The following is a 20,705-nucleotide window of genomic DNA, read 5'->3' as shown; positions in this document are numbered from 1 at the left end:
TATGTATGCCTATATAAGTGTGTATATGTGTGAAAGATGTAATTTTTTAAATAAAGTAATCTGAATGAAGAACAAAGTAAAAGAAAAAGTGTTGCATGTTTACATTTCCAGTGAACATTTTTCTGTGCTTCCTAAACTGTAAATCAGGAACAAGTTGGCAACAAGAAGAGCACCTAGCAGTAAATATATATAGCTTCAAATAAGAACCTGTTCAAAATATACTAGCAAAGAAAACAAATGTAAAACAAATGAAGCAAACTAGAATGTTAATCAAGCTGTGATTTTCATGGCTGCATGGTTAAGATTCTTGCTTTGTGACCACATGGTCAAGTGTCTTCCACTATAGCACCAGGTAAACTAATGCCTTGTGAGTGAATCTGGTAGACGGAAATTGTAGGGAAGTTTGTTATGTGTGTCTGCATTTGACCCCCACAAAACTTGACAACCAATATTGGTTTGTTTGCATCCCCATAACTTGGCTAAAGAGATTGACAGAATAAGTACCAAACTTAAAAATATGTACTGGTGTAGATTTGTTTGACTAAATCCTTTCATAAGGTACCCCAGCATGGTCACAGTCCAATGACTGAAACAAGTAAAAGATAAAAGAAATGTCATTTCTTTTTTTTGAAGTTAAGAATAAATATTCAATAAGTTACATAACTTTTGACCAGAAAAAATCCTTAGTTGCCATAGTGAATGTATGCCTCAGAACATTTAATTAAGCCTCAAGTTTGAATCCTGTCAGAGTTTGATTTTTCTTTCACTATTTGAAAGAGAAATATGCATCTATAAGTTACAGTAATAGCTCAGGGAAATTCAATTATGTGTACCAGACTCATATGAAAATTAACCTTGTACTAAATCAGGTTAAATAATTACCATTAACAGCAAATCTACACACACACACACACACATATATATATATATATATATATATATATATATATATTTATAAAAAATATGAATGACAAAGAAATAAATGATATGAATGATTATCTTACAGCTGTTTCTGCTATAAGATGTAGTGGACTCATAGTTGAGTGCCTGAGTAACACCTCACAGTTTCATCAGAGCCTTGAATAGCAGCTGTAAGCTAATGAAGTTCATAAGATGATTGTTTATTCCTTTGTCATCTCATTTTCTTATTACTGCTGTGTACTCAACTAATGTGTCATTCTACACCAGATTATTAGTTCTGCAACGCATAAGCAAAATTATATATATATATATAGTATCAAAAATGTGTCCTGTTTCCTTACTTCAGGTATGCTGTTTTGCTTTTCATGACCATGCTTGAAGGGTTTTAACCAAACTGACCCAGGACACTTATTCTTAAACCTAGTACTTATTCTAGTAGTCTTTTTATGCTGAACTTCTATATTACAAGGATGTAAGCACACCAACATTGGTTGTCAAAGAAGCACAGACACACATGATGGGCTTCTTTCAGTTTTCATCGACCAAATTCACTCACAAGTCATCCGCTCAAGGTGTCACATAGTGGGACTGAACCTGGAACTATGTGGTTGGGAAGCAAACTTCTCACCACACAGCCATGCTGGTGCCTACGCTGCCACACAAATATCTATTAAAGAAAAGGAAAAAAAATGAAAGAATAAAAAGTGTTTCAGTGGAATAGTTTTATTAGTGTTAAAAGCATGACCAAAAAGTCATATTCAAGAGTACTTACTCATGTACGATTCTGGGATGTCTTGCTTTCAAGAGCAGTACCCAATTCAATTTAGATTAAAAAGAAGAAAAATAAAAAGGGGAGGGGAAAAAAAAAAATCATCTTTTCTTATATAATGTTAAATGATGACATTTGCGATCAGTTATATTAATATTATTAACAGCAGGGAATTGGCAGTTCACACAGTTATTTCATATGGCAGGGCTTGTTAGATGTTTTCTAACTATGATGTGTATGTGTGTATGTAGATGTATGTGAAGTGGTGCATACATCTTTGAAAGAGAGAGAGAAAGAGAACAGCTAATAGGACATCTGAATCCATTTGTTTCTTTTTCTTTTCTTTACTTTACTTTTTCAAATAGAAACAGTTGATTCGATTTTCCTATAGAAGTAAAGTACTTTAGAGAGGAAGAGAAATACACAGCCTGTGTAATAGCCAAAAGCAACTCACTTGCAAATCAGAATAAAATCAGCCAAAAGATGAGCAGAATTGCTACATCTTCCACTGATATAACAGTAATTTTTTTCTTATAACAGCAGTAATTTAAAGTATTCTATAGTTTTTGAATACCAGTATCATAAAAAAAAAATAATTGCTTGAGAGAGATTGTTTCTGAAAGAAGTTTTTTTTTTTTTCAAGAGAAAAATTTGAAGAAAAACTTTATTTTATATTGTACCTAAGGACTTTTCATGAAAAGCAGCAAAAATAATGATTCCGGATTCTAAATAACTTGGAAGTTTTGAAAAACAACAATTAAGATCTAAATCATGAGAGTCCTTTCCCTAATATTCAGAAACTAAATGTAAGGAACCAGATATATAAAAAATTGTAACATGGACAGATAAACTAAAATATAAGTTAATAGGAATTGCAGAATAAGGAAACTTACTAACTGTTGTTTTGAACTTTATATTCAATAAATGAGATAAGAATTAAACAAAAAAACATTCAATCAAAAATAAAGAAATCTTTGCAGATTAAGAGATTGATTATTGTAACTTTCTGATGAGGAACTGCATATTTAATGAATCACCAATTACAACATTTAAAACTGTGTGTGTGTGAGTAAGACAGAGAGAGAGAGAGAGAGAGAGAGAGAGAGGGGAGAGAGAGTGTGTGTGTGTGTGTGTCTAATTCACTGCATGGTCCCAGACAGAAGAGTTTGAATAATGATCTATATGTAATCAAAAGTGTCAATTATAGGGAAGAAAATAGAAACATTCCCATCTGGATATACTTTTTTTGAAGTAAATGAAGCAGTTTGTTTCTAACAATCTATAGAATATTTTTATTCTGTAAGAAGGATAATTAAAATATATAAGAAAAAGAAGAAAAGAAAATTCAGTTTCTGCACAAGTAATGGAGCTGTTATTAGATCACAGATAGAGGTGAAAACAGTTCGGATTTTTGACAAGTCACTGTTTACTTAATAAAAAAAAAATTAAAAAAATAACTTCATAACTAAAACAAATAGGAGAGAAAAAATAAAGGGACTTCCACTTTTCTTGATACTAGTTCTTTACAGAATTCAAATATTCAAAAAAATTAATTAAAAGCAAGCAAATTTTGGACAATTTTCATGAAAGAGAATCAGATTTTATTTGCATATTTCAAAGATGTAATTTCTGATAGGGGTTTATTTTTCATAATTCTTTAAAATGAAAATTACATGGAAAAAAGAGTTAATGTTTTCTTTTAAATTTATTATAAAAGATTCTATTGGGTCAACATTTAAAAACTTAAGTTATAAAAAAAAAAAGGGATAAAACAGAAATACATATATAATCATCACAAAGTTGGACATAACGATGCATATACTTGATAAAATGTACTTTTAATAATAATTATGAGAAAGAAAAAAAAAGTAAAACTAATTGGGAAGAATTAAAAACAAGAACCTTATGAAAGCACAATTCTTCAACAGTGTGATGAACGCTAAATCATTCTTGTTTCGAAAACATCCGTAAGCTAAAAAATATATTTTCTATATCAAAAGTGGTAAATACTATGTAGAGAATCATGACTAATACATGGAAGGGGGGGGGGGGGAAGGGGGTCTAACTTCAGGGTGTTATTACAGAAGAAACATCTGCAAACAGGTTATTAAACAGAATGAAACTGTTAAATTATAGCAATTATTTATTATTTATATTAGTGCTTAAAAAGCAGCAACAATGTTAGAAAAACAAAATGTTCTTTGAGAAAGAGAGATTTGTAACTATATCAATTTCATGTTTTGCAAGTATTACTAGAGAAAACAATCTGATAGATGGTATCAGCGAGAAATTCTTTAATGAAAAGAAACTAATGTTTCAAAATATTGCCAAGAAGAAACCCTGATTTAACCCTTTGTCATCTGACAATAGAAATTTACAGAAAACTGTTTCAATAAAAGCTTTCAAATTTACTGCAATATGTTTGGAATGGAGGGGGGAGGGGTTGTAAAAAGTTTTTTATGAATCTATTTTATTCCACAGAATGCTATTTCAGCAAAGCAAATTTATAAACAATATCCTCAATGCGCGGTAATGTGGTATTTCTTGAAATGACCTATTTCTGATAGAAAGATGAAAATAAAAAATGATAATAATATTTAAACGAAATCAGAATTTTAACTTTAATGATGCAAGAAACCCCCATCTGAAAATAAATAAAACAGAAAAACCCAAAGATTTTGAAGTTTTGTAACCCTAGACAAATCTAAGATTTAATCATATCTAAATATACATAATTGAAATGGTGTTTTAGTATATCTATCCCATTAAGACATTTTGTTTTTCTGTGATTAAAATAATATCAATGAGGTAACTAAACTAATATTTGTTAAGAGAAAAACAAAAAAGAAAAAAAGACTTTACAATTATCCTAAAATCAGAATGTTAGAATTAATGTGTGTGTGAGAAGGAGAGAGAGAGAGAGAGAGATAGAAGGGGGGAGGAAGAGAAAATACGTATGTGTGTGTATAGTGCGAGTGTGTCTGCATGTATGAAATGAAAGAATTTAACAGAAAAAATAAAAATTAAAAAAAAACCCAAAATAACATGGATTCACTGGTAGAACTAAGATCATAAGGATCGGTTTAAAGACATCAAAGAAACAAGGTAACAAAGTCCAGAAGACTAACCTCCATTTCATTCATGTTCAAGCTGAGTCTACTATACAAGTAGCCAGATCTAGAGGTCTGGGTAAAAAAGTATTTAAAATTTGTCTTTGTCAAAAGAATTTCAGATTTACCTCTTAACTGATGAAAACACCTGAAATCCAAGTGCTGCCTTGAAAAAGCAAGAATTTCCACTAAATTGTTGGTTATATATTAAAATACACTTCTAATCCAACCACTGCCTATAGTCGAAGTATTATTCTTTGAAATGAAATATTATGGAAGGTCAGTGTGCAGGAATTAGTCCTAATGAAATCAAAACAAACTTTTTAACATACACACATCAAGATTCATTCATGTTAACATGCTCACAAGAAGGGTTAAGTTTATACAATCTCAGGTAATGAGTGTGTGTGTGTGTGTGTGTGTTGTACTGTGGTGAGTGTAATATGGTGTGGTGTGTATGTTTATTTTTTAAAATTATATAAGGAGTGGAGAAGGAATTAAGTGCTGGCTTCTACTTGACTTCTAATACAGTGGCAGCCAAGTAGAAAGATATTTCAGGGAGAAAGTGTTACAGGGTGGAAATGAGACAAAAGTAGGGAAAAAAAAAAACAAAGAATTGAAAGAAAAGAATAAGAAAAAGGAAAGCAAAAGAGGATAAGAGAGAGAATGAATAAGAAAACAAAGAGAAAGGTAAAATATAGGGTAAAAGGAAAAATAGGATAGAATAAGAAAAGAAATAAGAAGAAAAGAAGACTAAGAAATGATTATAAATCTCCACCCATGTTAAAAACCTGTAGCTACCCCTTTGAAATGATTAAAGTCCACAAGATGAAAGATTAGAATGTGGCAGGTATAGCATACAATGTGAGTATCTAGCAATCATTCAAGGCATTGAGTTATTGATTTTAAAGGGAAAGAGGATGGATTTGGACAAAATGGATGCTGCAGCTGAAAGATCAGCAGTGAATCAAAAATGTAACGTTTGGACCAGAAAAGCCGACGTAAGCTAGATTCATTCCCTCAAAATCAGCAACCTTTCATAGAACAGTATCATCATTTTAGTACCAAGTGTAGCCAGCTCCAGATCCACCAGTCAGGAAATCGTTCTTTCGTTGTGTGAGGATAACATTTTGCCCCTGCATGGCGGCCATTTGCGTTGCATTCGGAGCATAACCAGGTGGAGGGGGCTGAAATGGCAGAGAAAAACAAAAAGAAATTAGCTTATTATAAAAGACAAAAAGATGGTGAAGTATATTTAGTGTTTCTTAGAGGATTTTTTTTTTTTTTTTAAATTATAAGTATGATAAAAAAGACATTTTTGATATATATAGGAAATAAAAGACTGATCTTTTTAAAGATTAGTTCTTTCAGGCACTGAAGAACAATGAGTGCATTGGTCCTTCTCACAAACAAACATTTCAAAAATTATCTTGGGTTTGCATTCTCTGAAGTTGATAAATAATTCATTAAAATGTTAGACACTGAAACAGTTGACTATAACTCGTATTTAAGTTTTGGCAAATTAAAAGGTGAGGATCTTGTTTTATTTCCCAACAGAAGTTATTCTATATAAATCTTATGCAATTAGGAAATGAATAGCACAATCTCACCTGCCAATTTGAGACATAGAACTACTACTTTTGTTATAACCGAACACTACTTTCAATTTAATGGTTCACATTTCTACATTAAAATCCCAGAGCAAATAAAATAGGTACCAGTAAAAGAATAAGGATGACAACTCCCTATTCTTTTCCCCACAAAAATTGGTTTTGCATAAAGAATTTAAAAAAAAAATTAAATAATATTCTTGAAGATAATAAAAAATATGCGGTTAAATTTACAAACAAAATATGGCTCATTATTATTATATAAAATTAGCACTTTAATGAAAATCTTGATTGGCTTGTACCACATTCTTGGAAAAACACCAGTTAACTCCCCTTTGGCCCTTCCTTTATTAATAGTTACACCTGGTAGAATATAAGCAGAATTTTTACAGTTAAATTTGGAGATGATATTGCAAACTCTAGGCAAAAGATTTTAATAAAGTATTCTGTCTTTTGAATAACCAAAGAAAGAATTGATAAAAATGGTGACATTCAAGGTAACATTAGACAAGTGATTGATTAACAGTTCTAGGCAAATTATTGTAATGAATCAAATAATATAAAAGCATAGCTAGGACCCTGGCAAATATTACCAACAAAATATCAAAACATACACATTTCATAACATTTAATGAATTGGTTAAATAATGGCTTGTAAGCTTATTAAATTTGTATTCCAAACAAAATAGCTATGATATTGAGATACACATACAACTGGCAACCTGAATATATTCTAAATCCAGTCTATTCTGGAATAATGCTGAACACTCCTGCACTGGTTGGTCATGTGACATGCAGAGTAGTAGTCTGTGTATTTGTGCGTAATTGAATGGCTGCACCTGCAGCAGAACATGTGGAACAACTAGGCGTATGACTCTTGATTGTTTAGATTTCAAAGAAGGTGGCTGATAATCCCGCACAGAATTTGAATCAAAAGTCAATAATTGATACAGCAGCTTTTCTGGTATGAAGGGGCTCTAAGATGTAGTTTTGTTTTCCTTGATTATGTGGGATAGCAGTTTTCAAAAATGGTGCTGATAGCATTAGATGGTTTTAGATATATATATATTCAATTATTCAGTTTAGTAACCAAGTCTTATCTACAAATTTGAAAAATGTGACAAACAAAAAAAAAAAAAAAAAAATACAAGCTGGGATGAGCATAACATTAAAAGTTGTGTTGTTTTGTCATTACATACTATAGTGAGCCAGCCTATTTGTTTTGTTATCTGGTTTTGTACCAGACTGTTCTAAGTTCACTTTACACCAATGTAGGTTGGTTTCGCTTTTGTCCCTCTGGGCTTGATAAAATAAAATATCAGTAATATAATGAAGTTCAATTTGAATGTACAACTCTGACAAATTTTGTCTTAGAACAAGACACTATTTGTCAAATAAGACATGATTATTGAATTTCAGAACTTCCACTGGAAAGTAACATGCAAATTCTACAATGGTTATTTAAAGAACAAACAATAAACAGAACAAAGAAAACACAAAAAAGTGAGCTAAAATGATAAAGCACTGAGAGCACTTCTGAATTAGTTATCAGAACTTCTCTCTGACCAGAGATATGATTACATGCAAAGAATAAAATGAAAACGGCATTTGGCATAAAAGAATATAAAGAAAATATAAAATATACTGAACTCTGCTGAAAACAGAGATTCAGAAGTTACTTAGTTGCAGATAAACTATACAGGTTTACTCAAAGCTAATTTTCTCAAAAGTATGGCATTTTTCTCGCACGGGCATCATGTTACATTGAATTATTTGTGTATTGATGTATATGTATGGGTACATAAATAGGTTTAAATATACAATATACCGATTTATTTACACACACACACACACACATACACGTGTATATGTACCTATAAAATATGTAGGTACATGTACCTATATAATTTACATGTGTCAAGTCAAAATTTCATTAAATACTGAGTTTATAGCTGTAAAGCTGAGTTCAACCCCAAACACACTGTTCATTGCTGCACATCATAACTGGACACGCAAGTGATCAAGATGATGTGGTTATATTACACCTTTTGCCAGCGTGAAAGAGAGAAAGATTGACCAAAACTTTGAAATAATCCCTTGATTTGAGAAAAATGTGTAAAAGAAAAAAAAAGAAAAGAAATTAAATGTAGCTTAAGCAAAACACAACATGAAATATAAAAATTACATGAAATAATTCACTTATTTATTCCTTGATGCCAAATGTGAAAAGGATGCAAGCATGCAGGAAAAAAAAATAACCCCAAAAAACCAAAAAAAAAAAACCAAAAAAAAAAAAACCCAAAAAAAACATAGCAACAGGTAATGGCAGAATCCAAATTTTATATATTAACAAAATTGTTCAACAAGCAACTTACAGGTATCATTTGGCCAGAAATTCCATCAAAACGGGCTCCAGCATCATATGCACCATGTACGAGCATTGTCTGCTGGGGGATCGTTGATGCTGGAGACTGAAATTTCAACAATATATTAAAACAGGGTCAACAGTTAGCCTTCTAATTAGTCTTAAGCCAGTTTTCTTTTCTTTTTTTTACTATTCGTAACCATTTTCCATTGAAGCAGAAGTGACATAGCTTTTGCAAGTTTGGACATTTCAATACTGAGTACCACCCTACCCTACCATGAAAGAAAAATGGAAACTGGTCCCATCATAGTCTGCTTCAGAGATTGCTAGATAGACTATCATGTTTAAAAGATATAATATAATAGGTGTAGGCAGAGTAAAGTTTGCTTCACTGTCACTGTGCTTATTTGAAATATAAGTTTATAAAATTAAGAAACATTTTTTAAACTAGAGAAAAAAAAAAGTTTTTTTTTTTTAAATGAGTGGGGAGAGGGAATATAGAAATTAAATTTTAAGGTAATCAAATGCAGTTTTAACATGGTATTTGTTATAATATAGAATGCTAATTATATATAAATTTTAATTACTAGTAAAATAATAAAAAAAATGAACATGAATACAATTAAAATCAATGTACATTTAGATGGAAAAAAAAATTGAGAAAGAAAACGATGAACAAAGAATATAAATCAAATCTATACTTTTTTTTAGTGAGGAGGAGGTCAGGTTCTACTATAATATTTGCAGTCATTTCTCATTCTTTAAGATAAGGTTAAATTTGGAGACAAGAAGTGACATGCAATCAGAAACATTCTAAAAGTATATCTATACAAATATATAGCATATTATATAACTGTGTTAATTGACTAGCAGATTTTAAAATTTTGTGTAGTGTGCGCATGTGTGTGTGTGTGTGTGTGTGTGTGTGTGTGTGTGTGAAAATATAACTTTGCAACTTAGATTTTTACGCGCACGCTGTCCTCCACACAATTCTTTATTGTCATCGCCAACAGATTCATTTTCCATGCTTGCATGCATTAAATGTTTTGTCAAGTCATATCTATTATTAAAAGCTAACCAATCTAGCAACAAGAAACACTATGTAAACAGAGCAAGTGTAAAAAATTACAGCTAGATAAACAGCAATACCTATAAAGAAAAAAACTAAAAGAGAAACAAAACAAAACAAACAAAAATAACTAATGGTTAGATAGAGAATTTGTTTTGTGAAAAGTGACAGTTGGGTAACAAGTATGAAGTTTGCTTAGTGCAGAAGATGTTATAGTGCTGATAGAGCAAGCAAAGAAATGCCAAAAGAATCACAAAGCTATTGTGATTGCATTTACCAATAAATGTAGAAAACATGCAAAATATTGCTGCAAAGCTGTGAACACTGTGCATCAGTAAATAATCATCAATAGCAATGAAATGTGGATAAAATTCAAAAGGATAACAAATAAGCTTTATAGTAGGTTAATTCTTGGATTTGTAGTGCAGATGTTAAAGCAAAGTATTAATGGAAAAGAACTATATTAAATAACTTTCTAAGCAATTGCATGAAGAAAGAGATTAAACAAAACAAAGCAGTAAGAGTGAACACACATAAGCCCAAAAAACAACAAGAAACTATTTAGAAAAACATAATGAGCATTATGCTACTGCATAGAAAAGAAAATTAGCTGTTAAGCAAGGTGCAAAAAAATTTTCAATAAGGGATAACATTAAATAATAACTAAATGATTTTATAACAAGACAACTCAAATTTCATTTTTTTAAAAAAAATTTTATTTGCTACAAATTTCAAGATCACAAACTGATTGTAGCAATAAATAAAATTCTTTAAGTGTTGATTATTGGAACTTACAGGTGAGTAGGAAGGAGGAAGTCCTTGAGCTAGAGCTTCCTGGCCAGGAATGCCATATCTGTAATAATAACCATATGATGGTACCACTGTAAAAAAGAAAGTAGAATTAAATTATTTACAATATTTGTTTTTCATTAAGAGTTAGATTCTACAAGGTAAAAAAAAAGAAAAAGGATATATTGCTTCAACAACTTTCTGCAGTTCTGCATATATGTGAGCTTTCCAAAGTATGAAATATTTTTTCAAAATATCTAGTCAGAACAATGATACCAAAGTTACAGCTTTTCAGATTTGTTATTTTCTAAATGAAATTTTACACTTGCATAATTCCATTTAAATATGCAATTCCATATTTATTGTTTACTTTCTCATTCAAAAAGTTTATATATGAATTTATGTGATCACATTTAAAACATTTTCAATGTTTGCTTAGTCAAAGCTTTCAGGGTTCTCAATTGAATAATAATTTGTTGCACCTACACATTACCTCCCCTTTCTCTCACCTGCTTAAATCCATTTACTCTCGATGGTTCAAATCTATAATTAGTTTCATCTTCATAAAAGGATTACCTTTCATATGAAGAATAGCTCTTCAAACGATCTTTTTTCATTTTTAACTTTCTAGTTGTTGGTTTGTAATCAAACCAACAACTAGTTTGTTTCACTCCATCGGTATTTAGTACTAAGCATGACTTGCAGTTTCATAAAATAAAAATTCATCTAACAAGAAGGAATGGTGTTGAACTAAATACAACTGATTATTAATTCAAATAATATAGTTTTCATTACATTTCAGCCTTATTCTAACTTTTAATATGGTCTCCACAAACTGTAGAAACTCATTTTCTCAACTTTGGACTTGGTTCAAAGCAATCACTTTGTAGGGAACTGATCAGGAAATTGAATAATCCTCAGTGTATAACTTATGCTTATTTTACTGATCTTAGTGACATGAAAAGCAATGTTAGTCCCAGTGGAATTTAATGTAGAAAAATTGCTTCTAATATTTATTTTACTAAAGTAATATTATAAAAGAGTATAGGTGCAGGCGTGGCTGTGTGGCTAATAAGCTTGTTTCCTTCTCAACCAGGTAGTCTTGGGTTCAGTCTCACAGTATGACACCTTGGGCATGTGTCTTCTACTAAAGGTCCAGACTGACCAAAGCCTTGTGAGTAGATTTTTGTGTACCTTTGTTTTAACACCAGTTGAGGATTGTAAAAAAGCATCACTGTCATATAAGCAATTTTGTTTGTTTCCACTTTTCCATGAGCAAGCATGGAAAAGTGGATGTTAAACAATAACATATTACTTTTGATAAGAAATACAAAATGTACTTGTTAAGCTTTTAACTATTTAAATATACAATGGCCTGGCTCTTTCTTACAACACAAGCTATTTGTTCTAGATAACATTGAAGCTTACAATTTCACAAGAAACTTTTTAACCAACAAACTCATATATTAATAGACATAAAAAAAAAAAATGAAATAGAATTTTTGGCACTGGAAAAAAATTTGCAGAGCTTCAAGAAATAGAGTTCTATAGAAGAAAGTTTGTAAGAAATGTACATTCATAATTCTTAAATCATAAATGCAGTTGAACGTATTTTGTAAGATATACTGCTTAGAGCTAATTCTATCTTCAACTGAATTCTAAAACTATATGTTATAATGAATTATGCACAAGTTAAAAAATGTGTAGTTTTATGATGTATCATTATGTTCTTTAACTGCACAATTTAATTAACTTATTCCGAATCTTTCCTAACAAATTCTTGCCTACCATAAACAAATTCATAATACTTCGTTAAACATTTTTATAGCATACTATTTGGATGAGCTTTTACCTTTCTTACAAAATATGCTTAATAATGCTAAAGTCTATTTCGTTTACTAGACGCTTTATCAGATGTTATTTCCAGACACACACTCACTATGTGCTGAAGTTTTAATTTCTCTATACTACTATATAACTTCAAACAATTTGCAAAGGGGCCAAAAAGCATCATTAACCACATTATATACTGTCAAGCCATTGAATTGTGTTTGCACTTTTGGATACAAGTTCTATTTTCATTCTATGGTTAAGCAGTTAGTAGTTAAGTAGCACATCCAGCTGTAGAAATTTGTTCCAACAATATGCAAACTCACTCAATCTTTGATAGAATGTAAAATCTGGTGTAAACAAGTAAACTGGTGAAAATATATGACAAATCCTGGAGCAGAATACAAATTGCTTCTTGTTATAAAATTTGCAGTCATACTTCACAATAATAATTTCATAAGCCTAATAAGATTTTATTAGGTGCTTTTCACTCTCCCTAATAATGCAATTTAAAAAAAAAATTGGACTAGAATCAATTATCAAACATGGACTTTAATGTACTATAGCTACTATGATACTTCAGATATTTATAGGAGATTGAAAAAAGTAATGTTCATGTCTTTCTGAGAGAAATCAATGAAATAACTAAAGTGGGTTTGATAGATTTCATAGTTATGGCAATGAAGATTGTTAAGACAAAATTTAAGTGTTTTACATTGTCTATTCACTGCATCAACAATGAAACAGCATGTATAAGTTTCATCATGAAAAAACTTATAAACAGTAATTTGTGTTTTTCCTATACAGGGAAACATACTCACTGTAACTAACTATCAATGATTTGGTGAAATACTACAATGCTGTGACTGTCCAGAAGAACAGAAGCATGCTTTAATAGAAAGCAAAAACTAAATCATGAAGATGTGTGGTCTAATGATTAGGGTGCTACACTCAAGATTGTAAGATTATGGTTTTGATTCCTGGACTGGGCAGTATGTTATGTTCTTGAGCAAAACACTTTATTTCATGTTGCTCCAGTCCACTCAACTGTAAAGTAGTCCCAGCAACAGCTGGAAAGTTAACCCTGTGACAAATCGACACCATGTTAAGTGGGTAAAATACTGTAATCTTAGTTACTTATAAGCCATGGAAACCAGGTTGAGCTCCTGCCTTATAAGTTCTTTGGCTCATGACAGACCCACTAAGGAAACTGAGCCCAAGGAGAACTGCAATAACAGATATACATAATTTCATAGGGTAACCAAGTAACCTATGTACCACATACTTCTGTTTCGCTATTCGACAAAGATATTCTAAAAGAGGTCTATCCATATGATAAATGAATTTGGTATTACATATGCATTTTTATAGCAACAAACCTTCTGTTGGTAATTTGTTCTTTTGTTGAATATAACAATAATCAGTAATGTTTTCACCTAAATGCCTCAATAACTGAGAGCTACATATCTCAAAAGGTTGGATAAAATTATACCAGTAATGAAATTGAATTGACAGATTTCTGCTATATAAGTTGGCTTTGTGCATGATAAAAAAAAAAAAAATTTAAAAGAGAGAGAAAAAGAAACCATTATTTCATACAGATGTAATCATTGTTACAATATAAAGCATTGTATGATTATGTATGCAGACCCCTTCTATTCTTAATCTAAGATACTTATTTTATACATTAACTAAATATTTAATGCTAAATAATTCTTCTTGCTTTCTTGGAGCTATTTAGAGTGAGTTGCAACACAAAAGCTCAGTTATATGCAAATACAATTGATTATCCTTTATCTGATATTCTGAAATCCAAAAACCTCAAAAATCTGAAAATCCTTTGAGATGCTTCAAGAGAAAGAAGCATCACAAAAAAAATCCCAGAATGTGTTAGAAAAAAATACAAAAAGTGGAATTTTTCGTGAAAAGCAAAAAACTCCTAAGTACATATATGGAACTGGACTAGCATCAAATTTATATAAAATAACTTTCACAGTACAAGTTGTACAAAGGTAGTAGCCAAAAAGTTCTCAGGCTAGTTCTGTAGTGTGCCAATAGACAGCAACATACAGTTGCTTGTGCAGTGAGAGCTAGCAGTGATCTTCATGATGCAGTGTGCTGAGTGACATCACTGTGTTTACTTTGCAAGTTGTGAAATTTGTTTTGTGATCACATGTATGGTGTAGTCTGTGATTTTGTCATTGACAGGAAGTTGGGATAAAGAGCCAATATAAAATTTTGTGTTAAACTTGGGATGTCTACTAGAGACATTGAGCATATTTTGGCAAGCTTATGAGTTGTTTGAGAGAGGACGTTTGGCAAAGGCAACCAGATCTGTGGAGCACAAAGAAATGGATTTTTTATGATGATAATGCACCTTGTAACTGAGCTTTCCTTACTTGTGAGTTTCTCACCAAAAACAACATGGTATCGCTTCTGCACCCACCACCCTATCTGCCATATTTAGCACCTGCAGACTTCCACTAGGTAAAAATGCAGCTCAAAGGTTGCCATTTTAACACTCTTGCTGAGATCCAGAGCAAATTACAGAAAGTCCTCAATGGAAGCAAGAGTTAATCTAGCAAAAACCAAAGTCATAGTAAGTAGGAAGGCAGACAAATTACAAATCCCTTCAGGTAGATGGCCCTGCTCAATCTGTAGGTAGAAACTCCATAAGATGCACCCAGTGTAAGTTTTGGACGCATAAAAGGTGCAACAACATTAGAGGAAGGTTAACAGTGAAACTTTTGTATGTAGAAGGTGCACAAGTACAATAAACGCAGAAAATGTTCAGAAAATAGACTCCAAGGTAGTAGATAGCTTCCGTTATCTAGGTGACCAAGTTAGTATCGGCGGTGGATGCTCCAAGAGCGTAGCTATGAGAATAAGATTCGGCTGGGTAAAGTTCAGAGAGCTCCTACCTTGCTGGCAACAAAGGACCTCTCTCTCAGAGTGAAAGGCAGATTGATGTCTGTGTGCAAATAGCTATGCTGCATGGCAGTGAACCATAGGCTATGACAGCTGAGGACAAAGCAAGTATGCTTTGCTAGATATGCAATGTCAGTGAGCATGTTCGACAAAGTGTAAGCATCTTGAGAGGAAAGTTAAGCATAAGAGGCATCAGATGTGGTGTGCAAGAGAGATGACTGCACTGGTATGGTCATGTGATGCATATGGATAAGGATAGCTGTGTAAAGAAGTGCTGATCTTTAACTGTAGAGGGAACCTGTGGTAGAGGTAGACCCAGGAAGACATGGGACGAGGTGGTGAAGCATGATCTTCAAACTTCGAGCCTCACAGAGGCAATGACTGGTGGCTGAGACCTTTGGCAATGTGCTGTACTTGAGAGGACCCGTCAAGCCAAGTGCACCTGTGTTGGTGGCATGTAAAGAACATCTTTTGAACGTTGCACGTGATGGAGGCAATGACCAAGACCATTGGCATTATGTCATGCTTGAGAAGAAGACCCATCAAGCTGAGCAAAATCAGTCATGGCAGATACCAGTATCACACAAATTGGTACCCGTGCCAGTGGCACGTAAAAGCACTCATTACACTCTAGGAGTGACTGGTGTTAGGAAGGGCATCCAGCTGTAGAAAACCATGCCAAATCAGACTGGAGTCTGGTGCAGCCTTCCAGCATACCAGTGCAGTCAAGCTGTCAAACCCATGCCAGCATGGACAACAGACATGATGTTAAAACTTAGGTAAATAAGTTATTTTGCATTAAACTTAACTAGTCTGGGAACTTTTTGATATTACCTTGTATTATGAAATTCAGATGGATAACATATCTAAACTCGGATCTCATCTTCAAACTGTCCTATTTATAGAAGTAAAATATATAATCATACCAAAATCCAAAATAGTTCTAGTCAAAGCATTTCAGATAAAGGATTAATAACTATTAAAATCTCAATTGTAATATTTTGCATATCGATTTGTTTAAGCAGCTAGAAAACTGGGATAAAACATTTTCAATAGATTTTCTGAAAAAAGTAGAGTAACAGATATAAGTGAAATTTATATTTTATCTATCTTGAATTATTTCCCAATCATCATCATCATCATCATCGTTTAACGTCCGCTTTCCATGCTAGCATGGGTTGGACGATTTGACTGAGGACTGGTGAAACCGGATGGCAACACCAGGCTCCAGTCTGATTTGGCAGAGTTTCTACAGCTGGATGCCCTTCCTAACGCCAACCACTCAGAGAGTGTAGTGGGTGCTTTTACGTGTCACCCGCACGAAAACGGCCACGCTTGAAATGGTGTCTTTTATGTGCCACCCGCACAAGCCAGTCCAGGGGCACTGGCAACGATCTCGCTCGAAAATCCTACAGGAGCCAGTCAGGCGGTACTGGCAACGGCCACGCTCAAAATGGTGCATCTCATGTGCCACCCGCACAAGAACCAGTCCAGGGGCACTGGCAACGATCTTACTTGGCTTGCCGGGTCTTCTCACGCACAGCCCATTTCCAAAGGTCTCGGTCCGTAGTCATCGCCTCGGTGAGGCCCAATGTACGAAGGTCTTGCCTCACCACCTCAGCCCAGGTCTTCCTGGGCCTACCTCTTCCACGGGTTCCCTCAACTGTTAGGGTGTGGCACTTTTTCACGCAGCTATCCTCCTCCATTCTCACCACATGTCCATACCAGCGCAATCGTCTCTCTTGCACGCCACAACTGATGCTTCTAATGTTCAGCTTTTCTCTCAAGATACTTACACTCTGACGGGTATTCACATTGACATTACACATCCAACGGAGCATACTGGCTTCATTCCTTGCGAGCTTACGTATGTCCTCAGCAGTTACAGCCCATGTTTCACTGCCATGTAGCATGGTTGTTCGTACGCATGCGTCATACAGTCTGCCTTTTACTCTGAGTGAGAGTCCCTTTGTCGCCAGCAGGGGTAAGAGCTCTCTAAACTTTGCCCAGGCTATTCTTATTCTAGCAGCTACACTTTCAGCGCACCCACCCCCACTACTAACTTGGTCGCCCAGATAGCGGAAGCTATCGACTACCTCTAGTTTTTCACCCAGGAATGAGATAGAAGTTGTTTCCTGTTTGTTTGCAGTCTTTATTGCACCTGAACATCTGCCACAAACAAAAACTAACTTCCTAGTTAACCTGCCTTTGATGTTGCTGCACCTCTTATGTGTCCATAGCTTGCACCGGGTACATCTTATAGAGTTACTACCTACTCCTTTTCTACATACTGAGCAGGGCCATCTACCTGAAGGGGTTTGTGTTTTATCTACCTTCCTACTTATTAGGATTTTGGTTTTAGTTAGGTTGACTCTAAGGCCCTTCAATTCTAGACCTTGCTTCCACACCTGAAACTTCTCCTCTAGTTCTGATAGTGACTCCGCAATTAGGGCAAGGTCATCAGCATAGAGGAGCTCCCAGGGGCAACCTGTCTTGAACTCCTCTGTGATTGCCTGGAGGACTATGGTAAATAATAGGGGGCTGAGGACGGAACCTTGGTGGACCCCTACCTCTACCCGGAATTCATTGCTGTACTCATTTCCAACCCTCACCTTACTGGCAGCATCTCTGTACATGGCTCGCACAGCTCTCACTAACCATTCTTCTATCCCAAGTTTCCTCATTGACCACCAGATAAGGGATCGGGGGACCCTGTCAAAGGCTTTCTCCATGTCAACGAAAGCCAGGTACAGAGGTTTATCCTTAGCTAGGTATTTCTCTTGCAACTGTCTCACTAGAAATAAGGCATCAGTAGTGCTTTTACCTGGCACGAACCCAAACTGCATCTCATCTAAATTGATTCGCTCCCTAATTAGTTGGGCTATGACCCTCTCTGTAACTTTCATAACCTGATCTAACAGCTTGATGCCTCTGTAATTATTTGTATCTAAAGCGTCCCCTTTACCTTTGTAGCAGTTGACTATGATGCTGCTACACCAGTCATAGGGTATGACTCCTTCGTGTATCACCTGGTTCGTAATACGGGTGACTAGGCTATAGCCAACACTGCCAGATATTTTGAGCATCTCTGCAGTGATTCCTGATGGGCCGGGGGCTTTCCCAGTCTTCATACTCTTAATTGCTTTATCTACCCTGGTACTATCAACTCGGATAGCTGGTCCCTCTATTGGGTCGACATAAGGCAGGCTCTCTTTCTCCCATTCATTCTCTTTATTAAGCAATCTATCGTAGTGGCATCTCCAGACCTCTTTCTTTGCATCCTCATTTAATGCAAGCGTACCATCATCCATGCGAACACATTTCTCTCCTACAACATCACTATTCTCTCTCCTACACTGTCTTGCAACACGAAATACCTCGAGTCTTTGGTCCTCACGGCGCAGAACATTGGCAAATCTTTCCTTATCTGCTTCCCCTCTGGCTAAATAAACCTGTCGCCTAGCCTCCCTTCTGGCACATTGGTACAATTCCCTGCTACCACCGTTCTTCCAGTCCTTCCAAGCTTGTTTCTTTTGTCTAATAGCCCTGTCTACCTCCTTGTTCCACCACCACGTTACTCTGGGTTGGGAGGGGACCTTACACCACCCACAAATCTGGTCGGTGGCTTTCAACAGGTTGTCCCGCAGAAATCTCCAATTGTCTTCCACGTTGTATGATGCTATATCCCCTTCTATTTTGTTAAATGCTTCAAGTAACTTGTCTCTAAGTCTCTGTCCGTTTGCAGGGTCTTTAAGCTTCCACACCCTTCTTCTCCAAGCCTGTCTAATTCTGGGCACCCATTTTGCCTTAATCCCAAAGTCGCTAACTACTAATCTATGTTGTGGGGTACATTCTTCGCCAGGGAAGATATTAAGTTTAAACAGCTCCTGCTCTATTATTTTAATATAGCAGATTTATTATTTCAATAGACTTCTTCAAGTAGCTGTGATTGAAATGTATTTCATAATGCTGTGCCAAGAATCTCTGTTCTGCTTCATATTGGATAGGTTTTCAATTTCATGATACATGTATGTGCCAATGGTATCAATGCAGTTGAGTAGTCTTTATTTTCTGTAAGGATATGAATGTCTCCAAAATAGAACAAACATCTGATATGACCTCTTGTTCAGTTTGAGAGAAATTGCCAGCAAAGCCTACAATGTATGGAACAACAATAGTAGAAATGGGTAAAGTGTATTCATAAATCTCCTCTTTGGTATTGTGTACATGCTTTGAAATGTTTCCAACCCTCATGAGACAACTCCTTCATAGCGAAGGTTTCAGATTCATAAAGAAGAAAGTTCTCAACACGCCCTGAAGAAGGCCAGGCTTGTTGACTTTGACTTACTTGAATGCCAGATGTTTTGAAGCCTGTTAGACACCTCATACTTGTCGCTTGCATGTCGGGAAGTTTTACGTGTTGTTAGCAATGTGGAACCCAACATGCTTGAAGTCACTGACTTCAGGAAGTTGTGTTCTATCATTGGAACAAATTAACGGATGGCTTTCATCCACATTGATGGTTATGCATTCAGTCTTCTTTACACTAAGAAACCATCTTTGACAGTAGCATATATTTAAGGGATATTAAGTTTTGTGCACTACACAGTTGATGAGCTCTGAGGGCAAGATCATCAATATAGTTAAGGTCAGAGAGATAGAGGCTCTACTGATGTCTTGATTGTTTTTACTTGATGGTGAGGTCTGTCTTGGATGGCATCAAGATGTAGTACACTTCAATCACTACATAGAAAGACTTGTTGTTGTTGGAAAGGCTTTAATTGGACAGTCGGTGCTTTGCACAAAGCTTACAGGGGTTTTTGTACATGATTGTTGATGGCTTTTTCAATCTCATCTGGAATACCATCGCTTAGGCTTCTTGCTAGAATGTCTAGGCAAGACTTCAGGCATGTTAGGTTCCACATTGCTAACAGCACATAAAACTTCCCAACATGCAAGCGATGAGTAGGAGGTGTCCAACATGATTCTAAACATCTAGCAGTCAAGTTCTTTCATGATTCCTTTAAGGACACAGATCTGAGGTTAAGAAAATTCATCAACAACTGTGTGGTTTGGGGCTTGTTCCCTCTGCACACTAATTTAGGTAAATGTCTTGCAAGTGAAATCGGTTAGAAAAAAATTGTGGAAGCCCATCAGATGGACCATTTCTGTTCTTAAATATCTTTCATAGAATCTAGAGTTGCAAGCATTTATTTGGACCAGGGATCCAGTCTGAGTGTATCTTCATTCTACTAGTCTCCAAAGCCTTGAAAATGGCCATGCGTTCTGTTGTTCTTCCTCTAAGTAATATTTA

General features: G+C 34.5%; 1 protein-coding gene across 2 annotated transcripts in view; it reads right to left on the bottom strand.

The window, feature by feature from the left end:
- Window positions 1-1,628: 1,628 nt before the first annotated feature.
- LOC106882915 (DAZ-associated protein 2) overlaps window positions 1,629-20,705 on the bottom strand; it is a 56,625-nt gene continuing 37,548 nt past the window's right edge. For both annotated transcript variants that reach the window (XM_052968698.2, XM_052968699.2), the window contains exons 3-5: window positions 10,640-10,725; window positions 8,786-8,881; window positions 1,629-5,987 (exon numbers count right to left, since the gene is read on the bottom strand). In XM_052968698.2, coding sequence (XP_052824658.1) covers window positions 5,859-5,987; window positions 8,786-8,881; window positions 10,640-10,725 — 311 coding nt within the window. In that variant the 3' untranslated portion in view covers window positions 1,629-5,858. The remainder of the gene's footprint in view (window positions 5,988-8,785; window positions 8,882-10,639; window positions 10,726-20,705) is intronic.

Source organism: Octopus bimaculoides, chromosome 6 (assembly GCF_046866305.1).
Source record: "Octopus bimaculoides isolate indiv1 chromosome 6, ASM4686630v1, whole genome shotgun sequence".
Lineage (NCBI taxonomy): Eukaryota > Metazoa > Mollusca > Cephalopoda > Octopoda > Octopodidae > Octopus > Octopus bimaculoides.
This window is presented reverse-complemented; position numbering and strand designations above follow the sequence as displayed.